Raw genomic sequence first — 27,098 nt, 5'->3', positions numbered from 1 at the left:
GGAGAAGATTTCGTGCATAGGTTGTATTTTATCGGTGGGCAACATGCGCATGATGATTAACAATATGTAGAAATAGCACGCGCGAGATTGGAATTGTGCAAATATGTACGGCGGACGTAAAAAGATTAAAATTTATCATGGGAAAGGGGGAATAACGACACCCGCGAGCCTCGAATTGACGCGAGTAATGAAAAATGATGCGCAGAAAGTCGCAGGAACGCGTACGCAACGTTTGGCCCCCTCGCGTTATACGCGAAACCCCTCGATGTTGTCCAACGGGGCCCCGCGGTCGTTTTCCCCTTAATTATTTCATAGTGGATGACCGAGTTGGACGCGTACCTAGTCCCCCTCCGCGAAACGCGGATGTATTATCGCGTTTTAGAGCACAAGTGTCGTTAATCGATGTACCGCAATCTATACGACGACGTCCGATTAATCGCCGGATTTTCCGCTCGGAACACGCTCGATTATTATTACCTCTATTTACGATGGACGAAAGATTGCATCCTGGATTTACAGCAAAAGTTCGAGTTGTAAAGAATATATCGCGGATATATATATATTTACAGTAAAATTTGAATGCGATGGTAAAGCCAGCTAAAAGTTATACGTTTTCGCTATGTGCATTGTATTTCAGCAACATTGAACAGAATAGAGAGAAGCATACATTTAAATTAAAAAAAAAAGAAAAAAAACTATTTTTTTTAAATTAAAATTTTGATTAAGATTTGAAAAATTGAATAGTCGTAATATATTACAAAATTCGATTTTTAAATTAATTTCAAATTGACCTTAATGTAGAAATTGTATTTAAGCATTACAATACATTACAATAATTGAGGTTCAAAATTCAAGAAAGCTATTACGCTCTGGATTTTTCATTAAAAACGAAGAATTTTAAGATTTCGTGCAAATTTTATGAGATGTCTTGTATATTAAGGATGTATAAGCAAACATGTACAATTTCCGAGTAAAATTAATCAAATCATACTCGGCGATATGCTGGCACAGCTAGGAACTCAGATCGACCCGGCTGAACAGATTGTCGATGTCTTCTTTTGTTGGTAAAAAAAAAACCATGAAGAGAGTCACTTGGGGTAGAAGCACCTGATCTCATCAGAGGCCGTGGGTGGCTGCAAACAATCCAAACCGCTAAGAATCCTTTGTCAAATAGGACGAAGGAATTTTTGGCAATGTATATGGCAATAGAAACAAACTGAGAATTGGAATTGACCTCACAAGACCTTCAAGGCTCAAACTCGAACTTACTGAGCAAAAGAATTGCCGATTATGCGGGACAGAAAGTGAGGACAGCCTACACATTTTATGTCCTATATTTTTTATGTCCACTATCCTGCATTAGCCCATAAAAGATACGGATCCTGGGACTGTATGTTGCTTGAAACTAAGGGTCCAAAAAAAGGTGAGCAGTCTCGTAAGTCCGGTGCATACCATTGGGCCGAAACTGACTTAAATTCATAAACCAGCGGGGAGTCACAGAAGAAATTCTTTAAATCCAGATGACATTAGGGTTTGACTTAGCCCCATCCGCTATTGTTAGTCAAAGCATATTCACAACCTATGTATTGTTTTTTTTTCATCGGAAGTACACAACAAATCCATTCGAATTCATGAACGATGTTCTGCCAAGAAGTAGAAAAAACGGGTTGAAGTGATTTAGAGTTGCACGTATACACAGTAAAAAATTTTGTGTCAATGGAAGTCCACTCTCAATTTTGTGTTAAAATAACTCATTCATCGTGTTATTTTTGACATTTAGAAATGTTATAAATGTCGATATAACATTTCTAAATGTCAAAAATAACACAATGAATGAGTTATTTTAACACAAAATTGAGAGTGGACTTCCATTGACACAAAATTTTTTACTGTGTATACTACGACCGGAGTAGGCCGTGAAAGAAAGCCGTAGATCCAACAGGTGGTCGAAATAATTTCTTTGCGACGTTGGTGGCAGGAAATTTAAGGGCAATGTTTCTGTTCTTTGAGAACGATAGTGATTCACGTGCGTCTTACGACTGCATTTTCGTCTTTGTCCCGCGCGTGTCCCGCTACAAAGTTATTTGTATACGCGACTGTTTCAAGATTTAGAAGATACAATCAAATACCATTCAACCTACACGTATTTATTTTCACAAGCATGCTAAAGTATCTACTTCAATAATTTTGATCAGTATTCAAAAGTAACTTGGTATATCTATTTATTGCTCTGGCCGTTTCATATAAAATGAACAATTGTGAATATAAATCTTGTTTCCCTCATTTTGAGAACGAACAACATTCTTTCAAGTTTTATAGTATAATTTAAGGTATATTATACTATTAAAATAGTATATGTGTGAATAAAATATATTATGCTGTTTAAAATACTACTAAAATTTTACGTTCAAAATTTTATATTTTTTCAAAAACTCCGAAGTTTCCTCACGCTGGTATAATCGTGCGAAAATTGATATTCATGTTAATGTAAGTAAAGCTATCGTTTCGTGATATCGCATTAGAACATTTAGATATAACAAAGCTTAATGTTTGGGGGCGACAAGTATGCCAAGGGCGGCTGGGAGCCGTTAAGAGGTTGGTTCCTGTTGGACGTTCAAGCAGCGTGATAGAATTTCCAACATCTGCGATCTGTTAACCGCTGTTATTAGCGACAAAAACATTATTAATATATTTCCCAATATCGTTTAACGATTTTTAATACGCAAGCCATGATAAAGAAAATTATTGCGCTGCTCTCGTTTAGCGATAACATCCACGATAATACGGTCAACGAAACGAGTTGCTTTATGTTTTCCGACGAAGCGTAATTCGATTAAGTTGTCGTGTTGTCGAAACGGGCGATCCGTTGACAGGGGATCACTTTACGAAAAACGCACCGCCACGTTAAAAAAAAAATAAATAACTCGCTTGCATCTCGCGCGAGACTACAGCTTGCGGTGGAAAACCGATGCGACCGGTATATCGCGGATCGGCATGTAGCAACACTCATGTATCATGTTATTCAATCCGTCGACACACGCGTCATCGGCGTCATTAGCAAAACTCACCCCGTCTTTTGGACTTCGATATGAAGTCACATAAGCGTGACTTCAGCGGGTAATAGTTTACTCGATGTATTATAAATCGTAATCAAGCCGGCCGATCAATTTGATCATCTAGAAATCTAGATACTGTACCGAGAGTAGGGAAATTCGAGATATAGGATTACATAATGCTATTATCTATTATATAATAAAATATAATATAAAGCATGATATTTCGGAAGAGAATGCGCGCGCTGTTAACTAATCTGTGTATTACTACGTCTTACGTTTCATATTTTTCATATCTCTGACAGTGTGTGTTTAACCTGTGTGTCAATCTTTCAACAAATTCTTTCCTTTTTTTTTTCAGAGATCTACAGAGCAGTTGACGAGGTGCAGCACTATAACGTTGGCGGAGGAAACCGTGGAGGACATCAACAACATAACGGCGTCCCGCACCGAAAAGATCATGAGTGTTTGCAGAAAAACATTACGCTGGATATACATGGTGGATCTGGCCCTGGCGTTGGGAAGTAAGTCCCGGATTCTTACCGTACTTGAACTATCTCTGATCTCTGCGATTTAAGCACTACTCCGTTTTCAGAATTTCGATACAATCGATTCCCCAGCTTTCTCGTTTTTAAAGCGTTCGAGAATTCTTGATAAGAATTTCGAAAAGAGTTCTTAAGTGCAAAAGATAGGGATCCGAAAAGATAGATGACTAAAAATATTATAATTTAAATCGATATTCTGATTGAAAAAAAAGTCGTGAGATCAATTTCCAAATAACGGAAACATAAAGTTGGCGTCCCGTTTTCTTTAAATTGTTTTTTGCTTTTAACCTCAGTTCTTCTCGAATTGTGTTGGGCTACTTTAGAACTCTTTGGAAAAGAATCAGAACTACCTAATTAATAATTATATTACAAATATATATAATAAAATTTTGAAAATGGGATATTAATTTCACAGAGATACAAACTCGATATAACGAAAGATAATAATTACTTTTCTCGCATTTATGTTGATCTATATATTATTTTGTTCTTCGCTTATCCTTGTTCGTCTCGATATCCAATAAAATTCGTTATCTAACAAAAATTACGATAAAAGAGGAAAAAGTCATCACAAGAGAAATTGTGTATTATTTATGCAGCAATTCTACAAATATTCAAGTCGAGTTTATTTGCTCTCTTCCGCGTGGAAGAGACTAATTTATTATTTTTTCGGCAAAAGCTTATAATCGTTTCTCCTCAGTATTTCATTAATTAAGAAATTTCATCAATACGCGAGTACCGGCGTGCTTTACGAAATTCGCGATTAAAGATTGCGGAAATAATCATTTTGTCACGTAATTCCCGTAAATTGAATTTTGAAGTTTCATTTATTGTGCGTTCCCGCCGTGAATGTAATTTCACGTTTGCACCGAAATTCCATAAAGTGAGCTCGAGGATTATCCGCATACCTATATGTATTCGACAATTTTCAGATTTTGATACACTCGGCTTTGCTATATGAATCCATAGCTGGTTGATTTCTCTCAGAAAAGACTCGCGCTATCGTTGCCCTTTTATCAGACATATATTCTTCTCACGGATGGGGAATTTCAAATTGAATTTTGCGGTTACTTCCTCGATGCAAGTCATACTGCCTACTCCGTCTATGATAGCCAATTTGCCAAATCTAGTATTTAAAGCCCATTTCGCTAATTGAGCGCGGCATGGCTTTTATTAGCCCCATAAATATTCGTAACCGGCGAATGTGCATGTCTTTACGCCCGACGGGAGGAAGTGTTAGCTTGTTAACTGGCGCGTCTGGCGTTATTGCATTAGCAAGCAAACCGTGAATAGTCGGAAGTACATGCCGCGCATTCTTCCTGAACAGCTAAAAGCGCGAAACTTCGCGGAAACTGGCGCGCTGTTATGGTTAATTTAATCGCGAGCATTGCATTCTCGCTGGCAACTATCTCGTTTATAAAATTGTGAGCTAACTTTCTTCTCGATTGAAAAAAACATCAAGAGATATATTTATATTTATAAACGAGGAGAAGTCATAAAATAGGAAAGTTGAATAAAATGTAAATTTTATAAAAATTTATCATTTATAATGCTTTTATAAAAAATGGAGAGTTCTTAGATCTATTTTTCTTTTATTATTTATTACACTTGACGACCTTTTTTGTTATAGGATAACTAAATTGAATTTAATTAATACTTTTAATAATTTTGTGTATCGATAAAAAGAGAGGTAAAGCTTTTGCATCTATCGACATTTAACTTTAGATTCTCGGTCACTTCTAATCAATCGTTATTCGATACGTCAGACGAATCACAGACGCAGAATAGAAACGCGAGAATCGAATTCTGACCGAGGTGGCTTGTCTCTCTCTCTTTTTTTCTCTTCGTTTTTTTTCTCCTGTCGCTTATGCGGTACGAGTGCAGTCTTTTGCATGGGAGCGCATTCGCCGAGGGTGAAACCGCGCGTGTAATGAAGCCTGACAGGGAAACCACGAACTGTGTAATGCAATATTACGGACGAGTGTTTGACTAGAATTTTTACGGGTGTGCCGCTTTGTGTAATGCAATATATTACGGGCGGGTGTTTAATTAGAATTTTTACGAGCGTGTCGCTTTAAATACCCCTGTGCATCTGTCGCGTAATGATGGCAATGAGCTGCACGATCTCGCGTTCTAAGCACCGTATACGTGATGCGACAATACAAGCGTATACGAATGTTATTTAATGAGCCAAGTCTCTCTTATATGCAGAAAGAATATCCAAGATAACGAACATGATAAGACTAATATTCATTTCGAACGAGTTATAATCAAAGTTGACTATTTTGCGTACGCAATTATCTTTACGTAAGAAACTAAAATATACTTATCTTGATAAGATGTCACCATGACTGATGAGATGTTGCAAAAAGACGGCGAAAAGTAAAAAAGAAACTTACAATTAGATACATTTCCTTTTTACGCATGCATATCTATAGTGAATTATTTTAAATTAGATTTATTCGATCTTAATGATTCTAATTTGACAAGAGTCATGTCCATATAATTAAGTAAAAATTAAATAAGTTAATTTTAGATTAATGTTATTCCCGGCGATGGGAGGAAGGGAGGGATGACTGAACTTCTTTATCCTCTTCTTCTATCCTTGTGCCGACTTAATCACATGTCTCGCGGATGAACTCTGCGCAGATTTTCGCAAGAGAAAAAAACGGAAAAGAGGAAGAAGGAGAAAAATATGTATCCCGAAGTATGAAACAGGGCTTTAACCTCTTATAAACGATTACGACGCAGCCATGTATGTCACACTGGTGGGTGTTGTGTTCTCCCCCGCAACGTTTGTGGCTTACAGATGTGTGCCACTCATCGCCCGTTCCTCTCCGGCTCGCACATATGCAGCGAGCGTGACACGCACGGTTAGTCAGGAACGGATTAAGGAGAACTCAAGGCTAATTTGAGTTTAGGGATCGTCCTAGGGGCGTAAATGCCGTAAATGTGCCCGCGCACACGTACGACGCCGGACCACGTGGAAGTTAAAACGTTGTCCGGTCCATCTTTTTGATCACGAGACCGATGCTGGATCGTGCGATTTAACGGTCGTCCGTAAGCACGCAAGATCCGCGAAATGGAAAATTATATAACGAGCTACTGAGATTATAATTTTTTGAATATTAACTGAGAAAAGAGTGACCTCTCCGATAAAATGTGTTAAAAAATATGATTACAAAATAAAGTAATAAATATAATAAAATAATATTCATCGAATATAAGATGCATACTTATAATCGTTGAAATAATTATTAGAATAGCGAAATATGATAATATTGGTATTGCTAGATAATAAAATCAATAAGAAATGTTGGTACTTCGATGATTTCAAAGCCGCAGCTGAGCATATATAAATATATTAATACATATTGCATATAATTATATTAATATATAGATATACATAATATTTTTTGTATATTATGATTAAATTTTTAGAAGAACATTTTCAACGGTGTATCGTGTTAAGGCATCCCACTGTTTCCCGGCTTACATAGCTACACGCTGAAATGCATTAGGAATGAATCACGATACATGTTGCAATTCCCTACTCGTCTACTCATTTTTCCCTCCGCCGCGATGAGATATCCCCCGTCGCGAAAGTGTGACAAAGGGCACTTAATTTCCGTAATTTGCTCGTCTCGTTCATCTCTATATATGTATATATGATAGCAATAGTCACTCAGCACGAAAGATCAAGGCTGCCACGAATCCGGAGATGTATCACAAAGAAAAAACAAGGGTGATATTTAATCAGGTTGGATATTTGATTCCCGATCGAGTTTGTTTGCTTCTACTTCGAAGATGATTCATTCGCTGTGAGCAAATTTAATGAGTTTTATCTGTCATATAAAAATGAGAAAAAAGATGACACGCACATTTACACAGAATATATTCGGATTGTTCAAGTGTGACTGTTTCGGCGATTAATCGATAAGATCCTTTTTTAACGCAAAGAGAAATACGCGCGTGAAACATAATGTGATTTATTCCAATTTCGCAGAATTTATTTCGACGAATTTTAATTATTCATATGTGACGCAGAATATTTTCCGTGACTTGATAAGATGAGTCAGGCCAAATTTATATGTAAGATAAATAGGAAAGTCGTCAATTTCAGTTTGCGTAGTGGAAGATTTACGTGCTTCGTTAAATTGTTAAATTAACTCTGACAATTTTGAGTCCATCATCACGTCATCAACGACACGTGGAATTTAAGCGCGTTTATTCACGATTCTTTAGATTTTACCAATATCTAAACAAAATGTTATATAATTGACGCTGTGATATTGCTTTATGTTATACGATAATATTATAACAAAAAGTTATATTAAAATTGTATATTAAATTATATGTATTTAATAGAATAATCGATAAAAATTTGCCATTGATTTACGCGAGAATTACAAGACTTGGCACTGCTTTTTCATTTACATTTCATTTCCATTCGATTTTATGTTTACAACGAATATGTTTACAGATGATATAGGCATACCAATTAGTATTCTATTATTAATTTTTGTTGTTCAGCTGATACTGACTTTTACTGCGCAACTGTTGTTTTATCTTATGCATAACTTTATTTCATAATGTATATACAGCGTAAATTGTAAAATATTCTAAACTAAAATGAGATTTAGACGTTTAACTCTACATTATTCTCGCGAGTTCTTTAAACATAATTACTCGCGTGAGGTGCATTACATTCTAACATTATATCTCAATTTTCATTGTTCTCTTTGATGATTTACAATCATATAAAGGTTGATAATGTTTTATATATCTTCTAGATAAAGATAAGCTCAAAAATTCTTCTTTAATTGAAAAACAATTTGTGCATTTAATCGAAAAAAAAGTTTTACTCTGTAAATTTAGTAGATTCCTAAGGCTGGAGTGTATTTTATACTCCATGCGAGTAAGGGTTAATTACATCTTAATTCATTTATAAAATTATTTATAAAAAATTTATGGCTTTGAAGTCTGATTATACTTGTGAGATTGTACTTGGTTATTCTAGAATCAAAGATAAAATGCGTAAAAAGGAAATGTTTATCCAAGAAATAAATAAAATGATATATATCAAATTTATCCTTAAGTAATTAAAATCGCCGAGAAAGATTCTGCGAAACACGAATAAGGGCCGGTTGTTCCAACCTGTTGGTAAACAAACTAATAGTTAAATCATATATGTCTTTGTTTTTCTTTTAAATTAAACAAGGATAGACATATGATTTAACTATTAGTTAGTTTACCAATAGGTTGGAACAACCGACCTTAAATGAAATTATTCACGTTATCATCAATCACTTTGTTAGCACTTGTCGAAGTATGAAACACTCACGATTATTTATACGTAATTAAATACACGTGTTAACATGTGACTACCACACGAAGTAACACTCATCGGTACAAATTCACGGCATGTTGCGATTTCTTTCATTCTTTGACGGCAAGTTGATAAGAAATTCTGCATAAAGCGAATAAAATTCCTATTTTTTTTAAATATATAAATTCAAAATATATAATATCTATAATGAGAATTTACGATTTAATGGAATATGAGAATATTAACTTAATAATCGCCTTAAAAAAAAAATGGAAAACGATGAATGAAACCGATTTTATAGATGTGTAAAAAAATTAGTCATTTTCAAGGTAATAAACGATGCAACTATATCATGTTGTATTTAATGTCACATTATGTAGAAACGGCATATTTTATATTTTTTATATTGATAATATACAAGCCGTAAAATGTTTTTATAAGTCGCGCTTTGGAGCGTCACGATCGTTCGTGTCACTCGTTTTTTTCTTTTTTTTTTACGTAAGCGAAAATCGTAATTATCACGTGGTACTCAGCGTGTGAGGTAGCGCATTATTTTTTTTGTGCCTTGCGCGACTAATTGGATTATACGCCGAACGTGCGCGTTTTATCTAACGACAAAAAAGGTTACGAGCGACACGTGGCGGGCGCACTCACGCTTGACGGAGCCAAAACTTATGAAGCTTTCCACGTGGAAAACGTACTCCAAACCTATACAGATAAATCGCCGTTTTTTTGAAGCATCATGAAGATTTCTGAGTAATTTGGTTAAAGAGAGACTTTAAAATTTTTTGGAGGATTATATTATCGGTCTCGTCGTTCATCTCTTTTACGTGTTTACGACTAAAGTTTAAATTTACAAATATTAAAAAAAAACCACAGACTATTAAGAATTTTTATTTGCACAACATATAATCATTACATCATTTTTCAAAGCAAAGTTTGAATAAATTTAAATTACTATAATAGTGAACAGCGTATCTACTCGTTGTATCGATGTAACTTATCAAATTACATTGCATGTGTAAATACATATCAGTACAAAATTACCTTTTTCAAAAAAGGTAAAAAAAGGCGCCAAGTACACGCAATGTATTTTGTAAATTCAAAATTCCAACCTAAGTGGTAGCTTTATTTCTCCTTCACAAAATAAATAGTACTCAATAAATTAAGTTTTCCTTAGATGCGGCATATATACCGGAGTTACCCTAAATGCATTCCACATATTCATTTGCTAAAACTCGTTTATTTCACGCGAACTAAACACAAGTTTGTGTTTGAAAACACATGGGCTTTCCCCTGACCCGCCGCCTGCCCCGCAACGTGACGGCAACCAACCTGCTTAAAAAATCACGACAAAATCATCTTTTCACTGATAATATGGAATAAATCAAATGCGCGCGATGATATAGATTCTACGTATTTCTCATTTACTCACATATTTGGGCCGCAGCATGTATTATTAAAAGTGCGAAGACAAAAATAGCAGCAAACATATTTTAAACCAAAGTGATTCCTTTTGCGAAGTAACACTTCCTAGAACTTAAATATTACACAACAGTCTTAACAGATGTACGACGAACGTATATCAAGACAGATTTATGCAACTGATCAAGCTTATATGCACGTACATATTTTCTTTGCATTGATTTAATAATCGGTGTCTCTCTTTCTTTCTTCTTGTCTCTATATATAGCAATGATTTACACAAAAGAACATGGTCATATATCAATTGCGTATTATATACAATAACATCTTCTTTCATAGGAAATAAAAACAAGCTTTTCATCATCATCATCATCATTCATATCATCATCATATCTAAAAAAGGCATGTAAAGTCGATACTCGAATCTATCGAAGTTTATTTTTGTCGCTTTTCCGCGATGCCGATTGATTCTCTTGCTGCGCTTACTTCATGAGTAGCTGTCATCGTATATTTTGACAGTTGTGTGTAATGTTAAAACTAAATAGCGCGCGTCTGGGATGTCTAGTTAATTAAAAACATAATTAACACATGCAATGTCCACTCATAAAAAAACAGTGTGTATGTAAATATTTTATTTAAATAAAAATTTAAGTATTAATAAAAGCAACTATATTCAATCAATTTTGTAAATGCGCAATTTTATTTAAAATATATACAATTTTAGAAGTACAGCATTACTAAAAAAAAATTGCCGAATTATATTTAGTGAAAGATTAAATCAATATTTTTCTTTTAAAAAATTTTTGTATATAAAAAAGCAGAAAAGTAATTCCATAAAGTTAACATTTTCTTAGATTCTTCATGTATATATGATCTGTATTTATAATCTATCTTTATCAAACAATATTACAACAAATAAGATTTATTAAAGATATTTTTGTATAATTTTTCTCTTTATACGAAAATCTTTATATCATCTGAGATAGTGTATCAATAATAAAATAAGACAAACGATTTGTTTTCTAAATTTCTGTAAAATTTGCCAGATCGAATACCAAAATTAAAACATTTTTTGCAATTATTATATGTAACAAATGTAGGCATATGTAAGATTTCCTTGAAATATGATGTCGCGACTGTATATTTTTAAAACGTTCGAAGTTTATCAATCTGCGATGATTGATAAAGCAAAAACTAGCGTTTCTTGTTGCTCTTTTTAACTAACTATTTGTGCTGCGACGCAATTCTCTCTTTACTGAATAAATACTCAATGCAAAGACTATTAATTTATCATTTCAGCACAAAAAGTACTGAATTTTGCATTTAGAATTAAAAGAAGAACTTTGTATCGTTGTTTAATATTCTTCTACGATATTTTATGTCAATTAAAGTTTCGCTTGTCCTATCAATACATTTAATTTTAATAAATAAAAACAGCTCTTTTAACATGCCTTATTTAATTTATTTTTATTTTAGCATTATAAGAAAAACCACATAATTGAATATGTTAGATTTAGTATAATATTAAAAATATACATTTTTAATGCAGATTATTGAAACAAGTCGATTATTCTTAATCATTCTCGTCTTAAATTCATTGTGTCGCAGATCATTTATAGCTAATGGTTGTAGCTATAAATATACTACTAAAACAAATAATTAACAGCAATTTATAAAATATCAAATCTATTTAAACTTTTTATTAAAATTTTTATCGTGGATATGATACAAATTTATAGTTTTAGCTCTTTCACTATAATGTGCATGCATGCGTATGAATGTGCACGTAACAGATTGGCATTTTAATTATATATTTACTTGTCAATAATTTTGTAATTATAGTATTAAATAAACCTTATAAAAAATACTTGCAAGTTTACATCTAAAATAATATTGAAACAGAAAAACGTTATTATTTATTTAAATGTTTTGTTATCATATAAATCATTATTTTGCACAATTCTACATTGTTAAGAATGCCGTCAGTTATTAAAATATTATAACAAATTTTGTTTTAATTATTCTTAAAATGAATCACAAAATACAAATAAAATACAAACAAACTAGTCATGTGACAATAGATTTCAAAATTTTGGACAATTTATGTTCGATCAGGAAAGAACTCTTCGTAAATAAAGTTACGGATTTTATACATATGCCATTATCATATACTTAACATCGATAAACATTAAAGAATTTGTTTTTTATTCACCATTAATTAGGAGATATCCTACTGCTATTTTCCATAATTCGTTAGCATCTACATTCAAAAATGCAAGCATTTTAAAAAGAAAATAGACGAACAATAGATGCATTAAAGGTTATTGTTATATAATCCAAAAAAAAGAAGAAAAAAGAACACATAGGAGATTTTGATTTTTACAGAGTGTTTGTATTATGGCATAAATCCTGTACGCTAATAATGCCATATATCCTAAACAAGTGGGATATACAAGATATCAAGCTAAACAAAGAATACAAGAGCTATGCACGTGTATTTTGCTGTATTCCATCCTTTACTATCCCTTTACACTTATGTATCATAAAATAATCATTAAATCTTTTACACTCTTTACAGTAATCATTTTACGTAGGTCGTAATATATGATTTCGCTACTTACTACATTGAAAAATCGATTTAACTTACGACGGTTTTGTTAATATTAACAGTAAAGAACTGAAATTACAACACAATACTAATATGGCATAAAGGCACATAACAGAATAATTGCGAGCAAATACCTTCATTCCTTCTATTTTTTCTGACTTCTGCGGCGTAAATCCCCGCGCAGCGTAAATATCGGAGTTACCCTAAACTAAACGTTTTAATTTTGCTTTTCCAGCCGCAATACCTTTTACATTGTACAAGTGCACTTAATTCTTGTAAATATATTTTTACTTTTAAAACTTTAAATACACCTTTCATAGTAGCCAATTCATTGTCAGTAAAAACTGAGTTTAGTTATATCTTTAATAGTTTTCAAGTTATTTTGAGAAAGGCTTAGAGTATTTCACAATACTTGCATTTCCTTTATATATTGTACATACATGCGTCAGCGTATACATACATGCGTATATGTACGTTTATAGATATTTACATTTCTAGAACAGATTTCTAGAACGGTTGGTATAAAATCAGTCAAGGAATATATGAGCATAAAGAAAAAATTTTCTTTAGTTTTGAATATTTTTTATTGTTTATTTTAAAAAATTTTCGTAAATTAAAGTGCAATTAGAGAGTACAATTTCTTGCACCACTTTATATAGGAGAGACCGGAGCGAAGTTGTCACTATTTTTTCGGTGCCGATTTTTAACAACAAAACAAATAATTTTAGTAAAATGTGGTGTACCGTTGTAAAGAATAAACCCTTGGCTACAAAATTTATAAGGGCATTTTTGGTCCATGTCGCTTTGTTCAATCGGTATAGAGTAAAAACGACAAAGGTGCAAAAATTGAAATGTCAAAATTGCCGGGGCAGAGTCGTCACACCCCCGCGCCCCGGGGCGGAGTTGTCACTCCATTCTCGGACTGGATTTTAAATAAAAATACATAATTCCGATCATGAAAAAATGATAGGATGCATTTTATTAATTATTTTTTAATAGAAAAATGGAAACATTTATTAATTAAAAACACGATGGCGGAAAATAATTACGAGAAAAGCGCACGCACTTGTGTGCCCTACGCTCGCACAAAATGCACTGTTTCTTGTCAGCTCTGTTCTCAGTCATTTCTGAGCACACGCAGCACATATTATCCAAGTTTTCGTCGGATTCCGACCACTGCTGCTTCCTTAACTTTGATTTTCGCCCGAAGCCTCCATGACATTGTACAGCCACGTCATCCAAGTGTGCTATTTTATTCTTCTTTTATTATTTGTCTTCAGCCAGTCGTTCAACGTAGTTCTTGGGACTCCAAATTGTTTTGCGACTACTTTTGTGTCTTAATTTTATCTTTTTTCACCGCAAGAACTGCCTTCCTGAGTTGCTCCTTGTCGACGGGAGTCATTTTGCGATGGTACGTACGTGCGTACCATTTTCTTGCAATTGAGAAATACAATGATGCATTTGCAACGGAAAATAGAATGAAACTACCGGGATAAAGTTGTAACAGTGACGAGTCCGCCCCGGTGGCTTGGTGACGACTTTGCCCCGGACACAGATTTTAAATTTAATCGCTCATGAAATATTAGAAATCAGTAAAAATTAAAAAAATTTTGCGGAAGTTGGAGCAACCACGGACATTTCTCAAAAAATTCAAAATTTTATAAAAAGTGTGCAAGTAGAAACTTGCAGATTGCTTCCTCATAGTTTTTAAGTGTGCAAGTAGAAACTTGCACGTTGCTTCCTCATAATTTTTAAGTATGCAAATTATAAATATGAACATTACTTTCTCACAATTTTAAGTATGCAAATTATAAACATTGGCTAAAAACATTTTGTGTGTTCCAATATTATCTCTATTTAGTGGTATCTTCGCAAAAGCGAATTTTACATCTGCTTTGCATTCTTTACTCCAGTTCACTCAAGCCCTTACTGTTATCTTTGTGCTCTTATATGCTATGTATATGAATTTTTGTACGAAAAAGAGAGAGCGAGAGTTTGTATGTGCATAGTTATTTACCTACGATAACTTACCTATTGCACAATGTCATTGAGTTGTCACTTTGCTAATCATATATCATTAGAAAATCCTGTTCGCAATCTAAAGTAACCACAATGGAAATCCCTTTGTGGTAGGACATGCGGTACGGAAACAACAGCATTAGAATGAATAATCTGACATATACTTCCTTGTGTTTTTTTTTATCGACAAATTTCCTATTCGAATGCATCATAGTTGTGATACGAGGCTTCCGTATGTCGTTCGTACTAATTTTTGTATTTTTACGATGTCTGCATAGAGCATTCGATACACTTTATATCAGGTACTGTCTTTTTCGACGTTACAAATTTTACAATTGCAACAAATGCGAGCAGCGAATCGATAGACGTATTATACACCGTCAACGGTTTAATAAAATTACAGATGCGTATATGCGTTGACAGATGCGTATATTGCATAATTTACCTATAGAATTATCATTCAGATAATTGACTAAACCATGTTGTTCGCTTCACCGAACGACTATGTTATTAATATTATTCGCGTAACCCTACGCACCGAGCCAATATTCCCGAGTATCTAATATTTATGACCGGATACATTGAAATTTGACTAACAATAAATTTGGTTTCTCTAGCGTGTAATATACACAGCCTAATATAGAAATACGAGATGCATAATATACAACCTTGGTCAAATTATTAGGCACCCTTATAATCATTATGCTGTACTGAATCTAATATCAGGGAAGATTTCTATTGTTTAAAAGGTGTTTACTGGAGCGTTTATTAATTATTATTATAAGTGCGTTAATTTTTTTATTTCTTTCAAAAATAGATAAATGCTATTTTGAAAAAACTTTATTTTAATAAAGTGCTTAATAATTTTGGCTGTACATATCCTAATTCGGGAAAAATTTTTTTTATATAATTATATATAAAATATGTCCGTATATATGTTTTCTTTCTCTCGTATAATCTCCTCGTTCGTACAGACAAGAAAAGTAATAAGAAGAAAAATTATAGAAAATAATTAAAAGAATAATTTTCGCGTTGTTTCTTTACAAAAAAAAAACAAAGTTTAAAGAAATAAAAAATTGCCTATATATAATCATATACATATATGTAATAATTATATATACAAAATATAAGAATATATAATTTAATCGCAATTTTATTTGTTGTAAAAAACAATGCAAAAGATTATTTTTCTTATATATGACGAGCGAACAGAGATTATACAAGAGAGAGAAAACATATGCGAACATATTTTATATATAATTATTAGTATATAAAAAATTTTTTCCCGCAAATATGCAAATATGAGATGTATTTCTATACTAGGATGTATATTATACGGGAGATTAGACCTATAGTATCCTAAATAAAAATACATTGCGTATAATATACAAGTCCTAATATAGAAATTGAATCTCCTCGAAAATTACATAAAATTTTTAAACATTTTACTGTACTTTACACTAAATGGTTTATATTTATTTATATTTTATAATAAAATATACTGCCCGAGAATATCTTACCCGAGAAAGAATTCGATTTGAAATGTATTCTTCAGAAAATGTCTCGCTAAAATCAAGGTTGCGAGTTCTCTGCTCTGTTTTGGTCGTAAATCGAATTCGCATACATATCGATAAGTGATATACACTGTTAAATTCGTAGTGTCAAATTATATTCAATTTGAGTCATTTTTGACCATTCTTATAAGTCGCCATTACTGTTCAAAATATTTCGTTAATTTAAGTAAACTGCAGTGGAGTTAAAATTTAAAATAGTATCTTACTGTTTTGTGTCAAAATAATAAATTTCGACACACATGGTAGTTAAAAATAACAAAATGTTATTTAACTTAAGATTCAAGATCAATAAAAGGTTTAAGTTAAATAATATTTTGTTATCAATTTAAGGTTTAATAACAAAATGTTACTTAAATTAAGGTTATTGGTTTAAATTTCATCTTTTAATATTTAACATGTACATACACGATGCGTAACGGACGAGTCTATAAACACGAATTATAGATCCGAATCAATCTTTTGTCTCTTCCCGCCACTTTTTCCCACTGCTCCGAAAGGAGGAAATTGTTTTCTCGTGTGCAGCGATTGGAATGTGATCTCGCGCGTATCTCGATTGCGCACGCGCGCTAAATCACATTGACAACGTGACGTGCGACATGCGAGGATGCGAGCGCCTCGGTGGTCAGAACCGTTCGCGTGCGGCGTGACGGACGAGCGCACGAGCAGTAAGTAACATCGCGGTGTCGTCGAAAGGACGTTTCCTTCCTGCCGCGGGATGCGCGATCGTCCGCTCGTCGGAGAACGATGCACCGTCACGAGGAAAATCCTTCTATCGCGAAGGAAGAAAAAGGACAGATAGAGAGAGCCGTCGAGAGACGAAGGATGACGCCGCGTCTGCTGATCAAGTGGTCTCGTCGCAATCACTTTGCCGTTGGTGCGTACGAGGGGGGAAAAAAACGTTGAATTTTCAATATACGTACGTGAGAGATAAAACGCTCGTCATACCGCGCGCGCGTTATCTGATTACAAATTCATTCGATCGTGCTGCAATCGCGACTTGGCTTGGGACGCATTCCAAAATGTACTTGACAGTACACATAACGTGAACTATATGTTAGATTTTCAGCGCTATATATCGCTGTACGCTTCGGAACGCGTCATTCAATCTTGCGCGCTAATTCCGGAAGATGAGCTTCATGTTCGCGACTGACGTGGGCGAAACGCAGAGAATGGTCCGTCTTCTCAGTTCACTTTTATCGATAAAAGCGCGCTAGTAATGTATGAAGTATATGAACGTATGAGGTATGTGAACGTATACGTAACTATAGCATCTCAGAAATAAAAGCGCGTTTTTATCGATAAAAGTTAACTGAGAATACGGGCCAATGTTTTCGCCGGTCTGCGGAAAGCATCGGCGGCATATAGGCTTCGTTCCGGCTCATTTGCGCGCTCCAACCTGCGGCTCCGGAAATCTTATTTATCCTTACGCAACTCGTCGGAATTTAGACGACTCATTCATATAGTGATTACTCTCATGTCTAGACACAGATTTATTTATCAGAAGGACCGATGATTCTTATCAGAGAGTCTTTACCAACAAACGCTGAAACGTTTCATCTGTCGGAAGCATTAAACTTGAAGAGTATTAAAATTGCGAGAAATATAGTAGGAGAAGCTTGGCAAATATTTTCTCCGTTATTATCTTTCTCGAATGGCGCTAAAAATCAATAAGGAAGTCGCAATCTCTCGATTACGCGACATATTCGGTCACGTATGCGATGATGATTCCTGTAAATACGTGAGCTTTTGATTCACATGTTAGACTTTGTATTAGTCATATGACATGTACAAGGAAAGCAGGGGCGGCATAACACGCATACTTTTTTAAAAATGATAAAAAGGAGTGTCACAAGTGTCCGCGCCGAAATATCATTATGTGTGTGAAACCGTGTTGTTTTAATCTCTGCTATGTTCTATCATACATAAAAATCTTTAGAAAAAAACTATTGTATATTTTAAATCTTTAGGAAAAAGCTATTGGGCCTATGTTTTATTAATTTTAAATTTTTGGAAAGAAGCTGTTGTATATTCTATCTACAAAAAGTATGAATGGCATCACCAAGTAGGAATAAATCTTTAGAAACAAACTGTTGTATATTTTAAGAAAGAATAATAAAATATTTAATGCAAAAGAATTGGCATTGAGCATGAAAAATTGTGTTTATCAGGACATTTAATTCTTTCATTATTATGCTTATTAAAATAACAGAATATTTTGTCCAAAAAATTTGGCGTTGCCAATAAAATATCCATGCGAATGTTTCACGTGGAGAAAGGAAGCCGTCTCTCTATATATACATATATATACTGGTAGATTATCTTAAATCTACTTTGCACATATATGTATTCACATTTTAAATCAAATTCGTCCTTCATTTAAACTTCACACATGCGCATGAAACATTTTCATGCATATTTATTTAGCAACGCCAAGTTTTTTGGGCGAAATATCTATTATTTTAACAAGCATAACAATGAAAAAATTAAATGTCATGGTAAACACAATTTTTTATACTCAATACCAAGCTCTTAAATATTTTAATAAGAGACATAAGACAGTTACGATATACGATCAAATTAGAATAAAATTCCACTTACGATCCGAGCTTGGATCTTAATAACCTAATATTATTTCTGTGCACGGAAAAAAAATGATGTATCAACAGCATCATTTTTTGTATCAACAGTATCAGTGTTATTGAGATAAAATTTATTGATGCAACATCAATATTAATGAACAAAAAACATCAGATAATTGTTTTAATAATTTAAATATTTGGTCCAATTCAATTAACTACATATGCTTGTGGCAGCCCGTGACGTCGACGTTTAATTGAAGCAACTTTATTTTTTTTTCCGTGTGTGTATCTATATGTTACGGTCAAGTCCGAAACGCGGTATTCCTAGGATTGACTAGTCAATCTTGCGGAACGACCAAGCGTCTTGGTTAATGCAATTTTTAGGAATAGGCTTGGAGTTAGATTAGTTTTTTTATGCAGAGGAAGGACTCCGCCGCGGTATTGTACTGTCTATACACACATATCAGCAAATTACTATGAAGACTTTGACCAAGACGCTTGGTCGTTCAGCAGAATTGATTAATCAATCCTAGGATTGCCCATGTTTCGAGCTTTGACCATAACATATATAGGTACGCATATTTTATAACTTATTAAACTGCGCGTCAATTCTTTGTCGGACTTATAACACAGTTATTGTTGGAACATTAAAATCTCCACCCTCCCCCTAATTAAGTCACTTTCACTAGATCACTATTTTTTGTAATTAATAATAAGATGGGCTGAGGAAATTTCGTAAACTTTTAAAAAATGACTGAAAGATTCTGCCAATTTAAATACTCTTTCAATCAAACGATTTGAATTGGTATCTTTCATAGAATAACAATAAGTACCCAATGTATAACAAAAGCAGATTTCGTCATTAAATTATTCAGAATATATTAGTCATTTTCTTCACATGCACAGAGTGCTGATTTAAGTATTGCAGGCGCCGAATAGCCTTAACGTCATCTCTAACGGAAAAACGATTTTGCTGAATATCTGAAAATTTAGCTGGATACAGACCTAAAATAATATTTTTGGACTGTCAAAATAATTATGTAGGACGTTTAAGCTGGTGGCTAGAATGTCAAAACTTTTTGCTGCATCATCATCAATGCTCGAGCGTCCTACATAATTATTTTGATGGTCCAACAAAGTTATTTTCAAATCTGTATCTAGCTAGATTTTTAGATACTTCTTGCAAAACTATTCTTTCGTGTATAAGGTCGATATTCTGACTTGCGATTAGGTTGTAAGTTAGTTTCCAAATATTGTATCTCAGAGAGTTGCAATCTCTCCTAAACGGAATAAATTGTTATCTGTCTATCCTGATTCGTGACTGTTTATTACATTTTAGTGACCGTACTCCTGGCGATTCTGGAATTCAACGTGGTACCATACCAGCAAATAGGCTTCTTTTGCAATGACCCGAAGATCTCGTTCAAATTCACAGGCGACACAATCTCCGTGGCCATATTGATAGGCTTCAGTATAGGCCTGCCTTTAGTAGTGGTAAGTATTTTTGTTTCTCGTATTTTTGCTCTCTATGCTAAACTGAAAAAACTGTTATTGAAGCTCTGTATAAGTCGCCTATTATACAAAAGATACTTGAAGCTGAATATGCTTTATGCAATGCTACTTCAACCAGATATTACGATACATTTACATTTTCTTTATCATATGTAAGTCATGTAAGTCATGTTGGAAATGTAAATTAGTCTCGATAAAATCGACGACTGTATGTCGTATAATATAATTCTTATTCTTTTCTAAAATGTTGCGCTGTGAACGCTCATAAATTTTGAATTTATTTCTTGTCTTGGAACTGAAAAGTTCCATGCAAGAATCCAGTAAGACCATTGAATTATTGATTAATAAGAAAACTAAAAGAAGATAGATGTATCTCCTATATATTTCAATAATCTCCACTCCGAAACGAGTGGCAGTATGCAAAAAAAAAACAACAATTTACTCTGATGTATGTACAGAGAAAAGGAGATCCATCTTTCTTTCTCGATTCAGCTCGGTTAAAACGAGTCAGCTCGAGAGTAATATTAGGATTCTTTTTGGTCGATTTCAGATATGGATCGTGGAATACGTCTGTTATCCCGCCGACAGTTACGAGAGCGCGTCGTGTTACGGCACCCGGGGTAGACAGATCTGGCGTTGGTACGGCCACTACGGCGCGGGGATTACGACGCTCACGCTCGTCTGCGAGATCATGAAATTCCTGATCGGCGAGCCGCGGCCGCACTTTCTCGACACGTGCAAACCGCGCGAGGCGGACAACTGCACCGATGAGTAAGCACACCGACCCTCTTCTACCCGCTTCTTTCTTTGTCCCGGCTGGCTTATGCCATCTAGGCCGAATCGGGTCGTCCTTTATGTCGTCGGCGTGTAGGTAGCCTGGTGGACGCGAATGGTGGTGTTCGTGGGCATTGTACGCGACACGGGCACCGGCAAAGAAATACGGAAAAATACGCATGCCAGGCACCTACGTATAAAACGCGATAATTGCGTAAGTCCTCAGCAATGCCGAGATTGCCGAGAAATAAAACACGAGGAGCGGACTTATTATTCACGCTCTATCGCAAAATAAATCGACAGCTTTTTATCTTTTTTATCAGATAGATTTTTTTAAATGTAAAACAGAGTGTACATTGTATATAGTTAATCATAGAAGATATTATCAATCGCGAGGAAGGTAAACTTGCTCGCTGCTACATGCGGTCGGTTACATAGAGTTCTATAACACGTTCAACGTACTTGCCGGATTATCTGATTTATATGCCATTCAAAAATATCCTCGCAGTAAAATAAAGTATCCATTTGTCCATATATTATTAGTAAAATCGAGATGGAAGCTGTATCAGAATTTTGTTCGAAATATCACTCCGAATTTTCTAAAAACGTTTACTTTAAATATTATCTTAATCCGTGCCTAATCCGAGACAACGAAAACAATGAAGTTTCCGAATTTTCTTTGTAGATACGTTAGTTCTTACACGTGCACGAATACCGAGTTCTCCAACTGGTTCGTCAATGACTCCAGCAAATCCTTCCCCTCCGGTCACTCAGCTCTTTCCGTCTACACGAGCATCTTCTTGGTGGTAAGAATTTGAGAAAATTTTCTTTTACAACGTAAAAACTTAACGAAAATCATTCTTTTATACCGTTAAAAAAATCGGGAAAGGAGAACGTCCAAATTAATTTATCCGTAAAGCTCGGCTACCGGTTGGCAATACAGAGAACTGCGGTGTCGGCGTCGAGTACTTCCGTCCGGTATCGATAGTCAGTATCTAAACGACGGAAAAGAATCCGCAAAAAAATCCACCGGCGGCATATCGATTTTCACGGAACGGATGCGCGCGACGGATGGACGAATGCGAGAGAGCCGCGAAATTTCTCGAAAACGAACGTATAACTCATCCGCTTCTAAATAAGAAAGAAGGAAGAACAAAAAAACAAAGCGCTCGGTTAGAAGATATATTACGGAACGGTTTCCTCTCGCTTTTCTTTTCTCACCGCCGAATAAAAATATATTATTATAATGATACGAGAATAGAACCAGTCGTGCAGATAAATAATATTAACACGAGAGTTCCGTTTTTTTTTCATCTTGTAAAAACGTCTTCGCTTTTTTGTCGCATCCGCGTACAGTGGTACCTGCAGAACCGTCTGCCGAACCGAACGTTGTTTCTGAAGCCGTGGCTGCAGTGCCTGATGGGCATGTGGGCCGTTACGTGCTCGATGACCCGAGTGGGCGACCACCGGCACCACTGGTGGGACGTTCTCGCCGGCGACGTCCTCGGGGTTCTGTTCGGCCTGTTCGTCGTGACGGTGCCGTGCAGGCACTTCTGTCTCGAGCGCACCGCCGCCGTCGCGGCGACGCACGCCCTTAACGAGCCCCTGGAGAACGGTCAGATCGGCGGCTACGACGTGCGGCGCAAGCAGAGCGCCAAGAAGCTGCTCAATCCCGCCGTCGGCGTCGTCGACGTCTCGGAGGGCCGGGAGATGAAGGACATCACGACCTGGAGGGAATGAGCGCGACACATTCACCTAGACGATAAGAGAGCGATTTCAAGGTGCGGGGAATATATGGAATCACGTCATTCGTCTCGGAAAAGATCGAATCACTCGTCCGTTCCAAAAATATAGGTATATTTTTGCTGTACCTGATTTTTTCTTAAGTAATAATAATAATAATAATAATATCAATTTTACCGAGTACAGTAGTCGTAACGTGTCGTACGTAAAGGAGCAGAAGCATAATAGAAAGTTGCATACTAACGAGCGAGGGCAATGATACCGCTTTTACACCTCTATGATACTAAAGTTCCAAATATGAACATCTAAACTTGAAGTTTTACCTTCGTGCATATGAAAATAAGACTTAAAAGACAAAGGAGAAATACTAGGAAAAGATACTCTAATAATAGTATAATAATAAAAAATTCTTTAAACCAGTGACGTCAATATAAAAATAAGTATTAACTTGTTTTGGCTCAATGCTTTTTAACCTTTAACACTCTCTTAGCTTAATGATGTACATATATACAAAGTACGCATACACATATACGGGCGTAGATACGCACACGTATTTTTAAATACATTCTGTACAGAAGAATTATACATATAGATAGAGAGAGGGGTAACGAAAACAAATAATAATAGAATATAATAAAGATAAATGTAGATATAAAGTGAGAAATAACACGAAATGATAATAAATAAAGTAAATACATCAGAACTGTAAATGAGAAATGATAGGTATATAGAGAAACAGCTGATTTAAAGAATGGGAGAGAGATGAGGACAAGCGAGTATCAGGAAGTAACGAATTACAATATTTCACCGCGGTGTAAGTAGGCGCGCATTTATGCAACAAACCCGGCTGCATCGCGGCCATTGATAAATGAGCGATAACGGAATGAGACAGCGACAGAATGGCTCCGTACGATTGTATCGATGCTGGCAAATGGCCCTCGCGTTTCCCAAGAAATAAGGATTTCGGAGTAACGTCCTTTCCGAGGCGATTGATTCGATCAGGAGGGGAGGGAGGAATGTGTAACATGCGAGCTCTTAGTGGTGGTTTTCCTCGAAGCCGCGATCGAATGCCGGGGAACGCACGAGATTTATTTTCGTATTAACGTACAAATTGCTCAGTACGAAATAGTGAGTACGAACGTTTTACATTCCACTGGAAAAAAGAGGGGAAAAAAACAAGAAATGCACATATCAGAGTTACGGATGCATCGATCGCGAGAGGTTTTTCGCACATCGATGCAGGTGCGAAGTGTGACGAGCTAGGGTCGGAAGAACGCTCGCAGGCGATCCGCGCGGAACTGCCTATCACCGACTTGCACCGATCCGATATATAATGTAAGAAACTCGCGGGGCTTACAAGTATCGAGCCAATTAATCGCACGGGATGATAATCCAACGGGGGAGATAACTTAGTAATCGTCCACCCGAGATATTTAAACTCGCCCCCTCTCATGCCGACTTCTCTCTCTCTCTCTCGGCGTCTCAAATGCTCCGCTCGTTCTTATCAGTAATTTACACTTCCGCTCCCGCGGTTGATTACATTATTTAAGAACACCGTAGCTTTAACCTTCTGATGCACTTTGAACGCGGACGGAGCCCAAAACGAGGGCAAACTCGCGCGTAATTTTTTATCACACGTATGTACAATTTTGTAACGTGGTGAAAATTCAGTTGCTTTAATTTTTATGTCACGTAACGCACGATTTTTAAGCGAAATGAAAATTGAATAAAGTCGGGAAGATTGAGTCAGAGAATAATTGGAGCCGAGAGAATAATTGGAAAATAAGTCTCGTTGGGCGGAAATTATAATTTAGGTATTCGCGTAATATTTAATATTTTCGTAGGTACCTAAGAATTTTTGTATTCACATTCCATGCGCAGCTTTCAAGTGTACATACATACTTTTAATGTGTGTTTGCGAAAATATTCTTCTTTTTTTTTTAATTTATTTACGCGAGCGAGGGATGGAGGAGTAACAGTGAGATTTATACATTATTACAAAAGGAGTGCCTTTATACGGATGCTCGGAAAGGAGCATGTATTATAAACAGTAGTATTATTTACAGTTACGTAGTATAATTTTATTGTCTCGTTTTATCATCTTCAGACCTTAGAGGTGGACGTTAATACGTCGCTAATGGAACGTCTTTTTTTTTAATCGCGTACGAAATAAATTTTCACATCGGCCTTTTTAATCGGTGAAAAGTTATTAGATAAGAACGCATCCTTCGACGAGCCTCGTGCTCCAATACCTTCCGCAATGGTATTGAACAACGTATGCACGCAGGGAACACGAAGTGTTCGTCTGTCGAAGTTATGGACCATAAATACAAGTAGTGTTTATATATACTACAATGCAGCCACGCGGACGGATGATTGTAAGTTACGCGAAATTGAAGTGATTACGTCGTGCTCGAGTGCGCTTTAACGCTGCCGATTGTTATTCTTACAACGTACGTCTTATACCGCCGTAAGAAGCGTGTTATTTAATGCACCTGCTGATTTCCGCCACCGTGTGTATAATCGCGGGTGCTGTACATATATCGTAGAGAATATCGTATTTTTAAAGAGAGCGAACGCTGCGCCAGTCGTAAGAGACTCCGAGATTGTAATTACTATATGTAATTTAATTAGCCTATATGCGCCGACCTTCCGCGCGATTGTGATACGTCTCGCGATCGTGTACGCACGTGCGCGTGTCGCTATACATGTATGCTCTATACTTACTTTTTACTCAAGATTATTTTTTAAAGCTGTCAGTCCTAAGGCAACGCCCTTTTTTATGGCCTCGCGATCATGAAACATCGGAATTTATATATATATATTTCTCCGTAACTAAATCCGAGAATGCTCGTAAGATTAAAACGAAAAAATGTTTTATATACATAGAAAGATAATAATATATATTTTTACATTTTTAAACTTCTAAATTCTTTCATAATTTTCATCCTGAGATCAATAATTTACTCTTTAGTGAATATTTGATGATTCAGAACTTTCGCGTCGTTATGCTAAGATTTTTACATAAATTTAACACTGCGCGGACACCATGGGCCTTTTAAGGCACAGTCGATTTTTCATTTATGATTCCCACGGGAATGGAAAAAATGCAATAGTTCCGGCCTACGTAAGTATAGAAATCACTTTTTGAAACCTTAAGGACGATACATGAATTTTTATAGATTTTTTGTAACACAGGAACGCTTTCAAAAACCTTTTGGACTTAAAAGTCCCAGGGTGTCCGGGTGAGTGCTCCGAAAGCACGGTGTCCGCGCAGTGTTAAATAGATAATATATAAATTGTATATGGAATGAAAAAAGCGCTTCCAAGCGCTATGCGGCTCGTGAAATGTATGATCCGGAGAATTCGTTCTGTTATCTTGATACTTTCCATATGTACAAAATAGTATATAACTATTCGTCTGTCACAAGGGAATAAAATACAAGAGTTAAAAATAAAATGTTTCTTTCCCTCTCGATCGAATTCTCCCCTTCTTCAACCTTACACCGAATGAATGATCGCGCTCCCTTTGAAATCTCCCACGTTTCCTCCCTCGCCCTCGTTTTCCACCCTCGTGTCGTCAAATAAATCTTACAGGACAGCGATCGGTATCCTTCGGCATCGTCGGGAGAGCGACTACTGGACCACCACCGCAGCCCGATGCTAAAACCGGGCCGTGCGAAAGCGCTCTTATTCGGCAGCTTGCAGCGACATCGCCCTTAAATTTTTAATCGCCCAACGAATGCACCAAACAGAATATCACGAAAGCTTCGATCTTAATTTTAACGACGGGCCCCAGTGATTTTCCCTCAGACAAGAGTTTGTCGCGCGGATGACTTTAGGATGTTCGACATTAATTTTAGTAAGCGAGCCACAAATTAAGTTTCGCGAAGAATTATTAGAGCCGGCTGGAAATGTACGAAAGGGATAAGATTTC

The 27,098-nt window shown here is 35.6% G+C and overlaps 1 protein-coding gene and 1 long non-coding RNA gene across 5 annotated transcripts in view; one reads left to right on the top strand and one right to left on the bottom strand.

Annotated features, from left to right (window-relative positions):
- The window catches only part of LOC139777884 (phospholipid phosphatase 1), a 35,923-nt gene extending 9,284 nt beyond the window's left edge, over window positions 1–26,639 (top strand). For 3 of the 4 annotated variants that reach the window (XM_071715553.1, XM_071715556.1, XM_071715554.1), the window contains exons 2-6: window positions 3,415–3,577; window positions 20,472–20,626; window positions 21,195–21,415; window positions 22,104–22,224; window positions 22,775–26,639. In XM_071715553.1, coding sequence (XP_071571654.1) covers window positions 3,415–3,577; window positions 20,472–20,626; window positions 21,195–21,415; window positions 22,104–22,224; window positions 22,775–23,158 — 1,044 coding nt within the window. In that variant the 3' untranslated portion in view covers window positions 23,159–26,639. Of the gene's footprint in view, window positions 1–3,414; window positions 3,578–17,169; window positions 17,428–20,471; window positions 20,627–21,194; window positions 21,416–22,103; window positions 22,225–22,774 lie in introns of those variants that run through there. The other variant, XM_071715555.1, reaches the window with a different exon arrangement.
- Window positions 9,806–10,820, bottom strand: LOC139777866 (uncharacterized). Its single transcript, XR_011719442.1, has 2 exons — window positions 10,363–10,820; window positions 9,806–10,262 (listed from the first exon to the last, which is right to left on the bottom strand). It is a non-coding gene; the product is annotated as an uncharacterized lncRNA (long non-coding RNA).
- Window positions 26,640–27,098: the final 459 nt, after the last annotated feature.

The sequence above is a fragment of the Temnothorax nylanderi genome, unplaced genomic scaffold (assembly GCF_030848795.1).
Source record: "Temnothorax nylanderi isolate EJ_2023f unplaced genomic scaffold, tnyl_v1.0 TNYL_tig0167_pilon, whole genome shotgun sequence".
In the NCBI taxonomy this organism is placed as follows: domain Eukaryota; kingdom Metazoa; phylum Arthropoda; class Insecta; order Hymenoptera; family Formicidae; genus Temnothorax; species Temnothorax nylanderi.
Note: the sequence above shows the minus strand (reverse complement) of the source record. Positions and strands in the feature narration are given on the sequence as shown.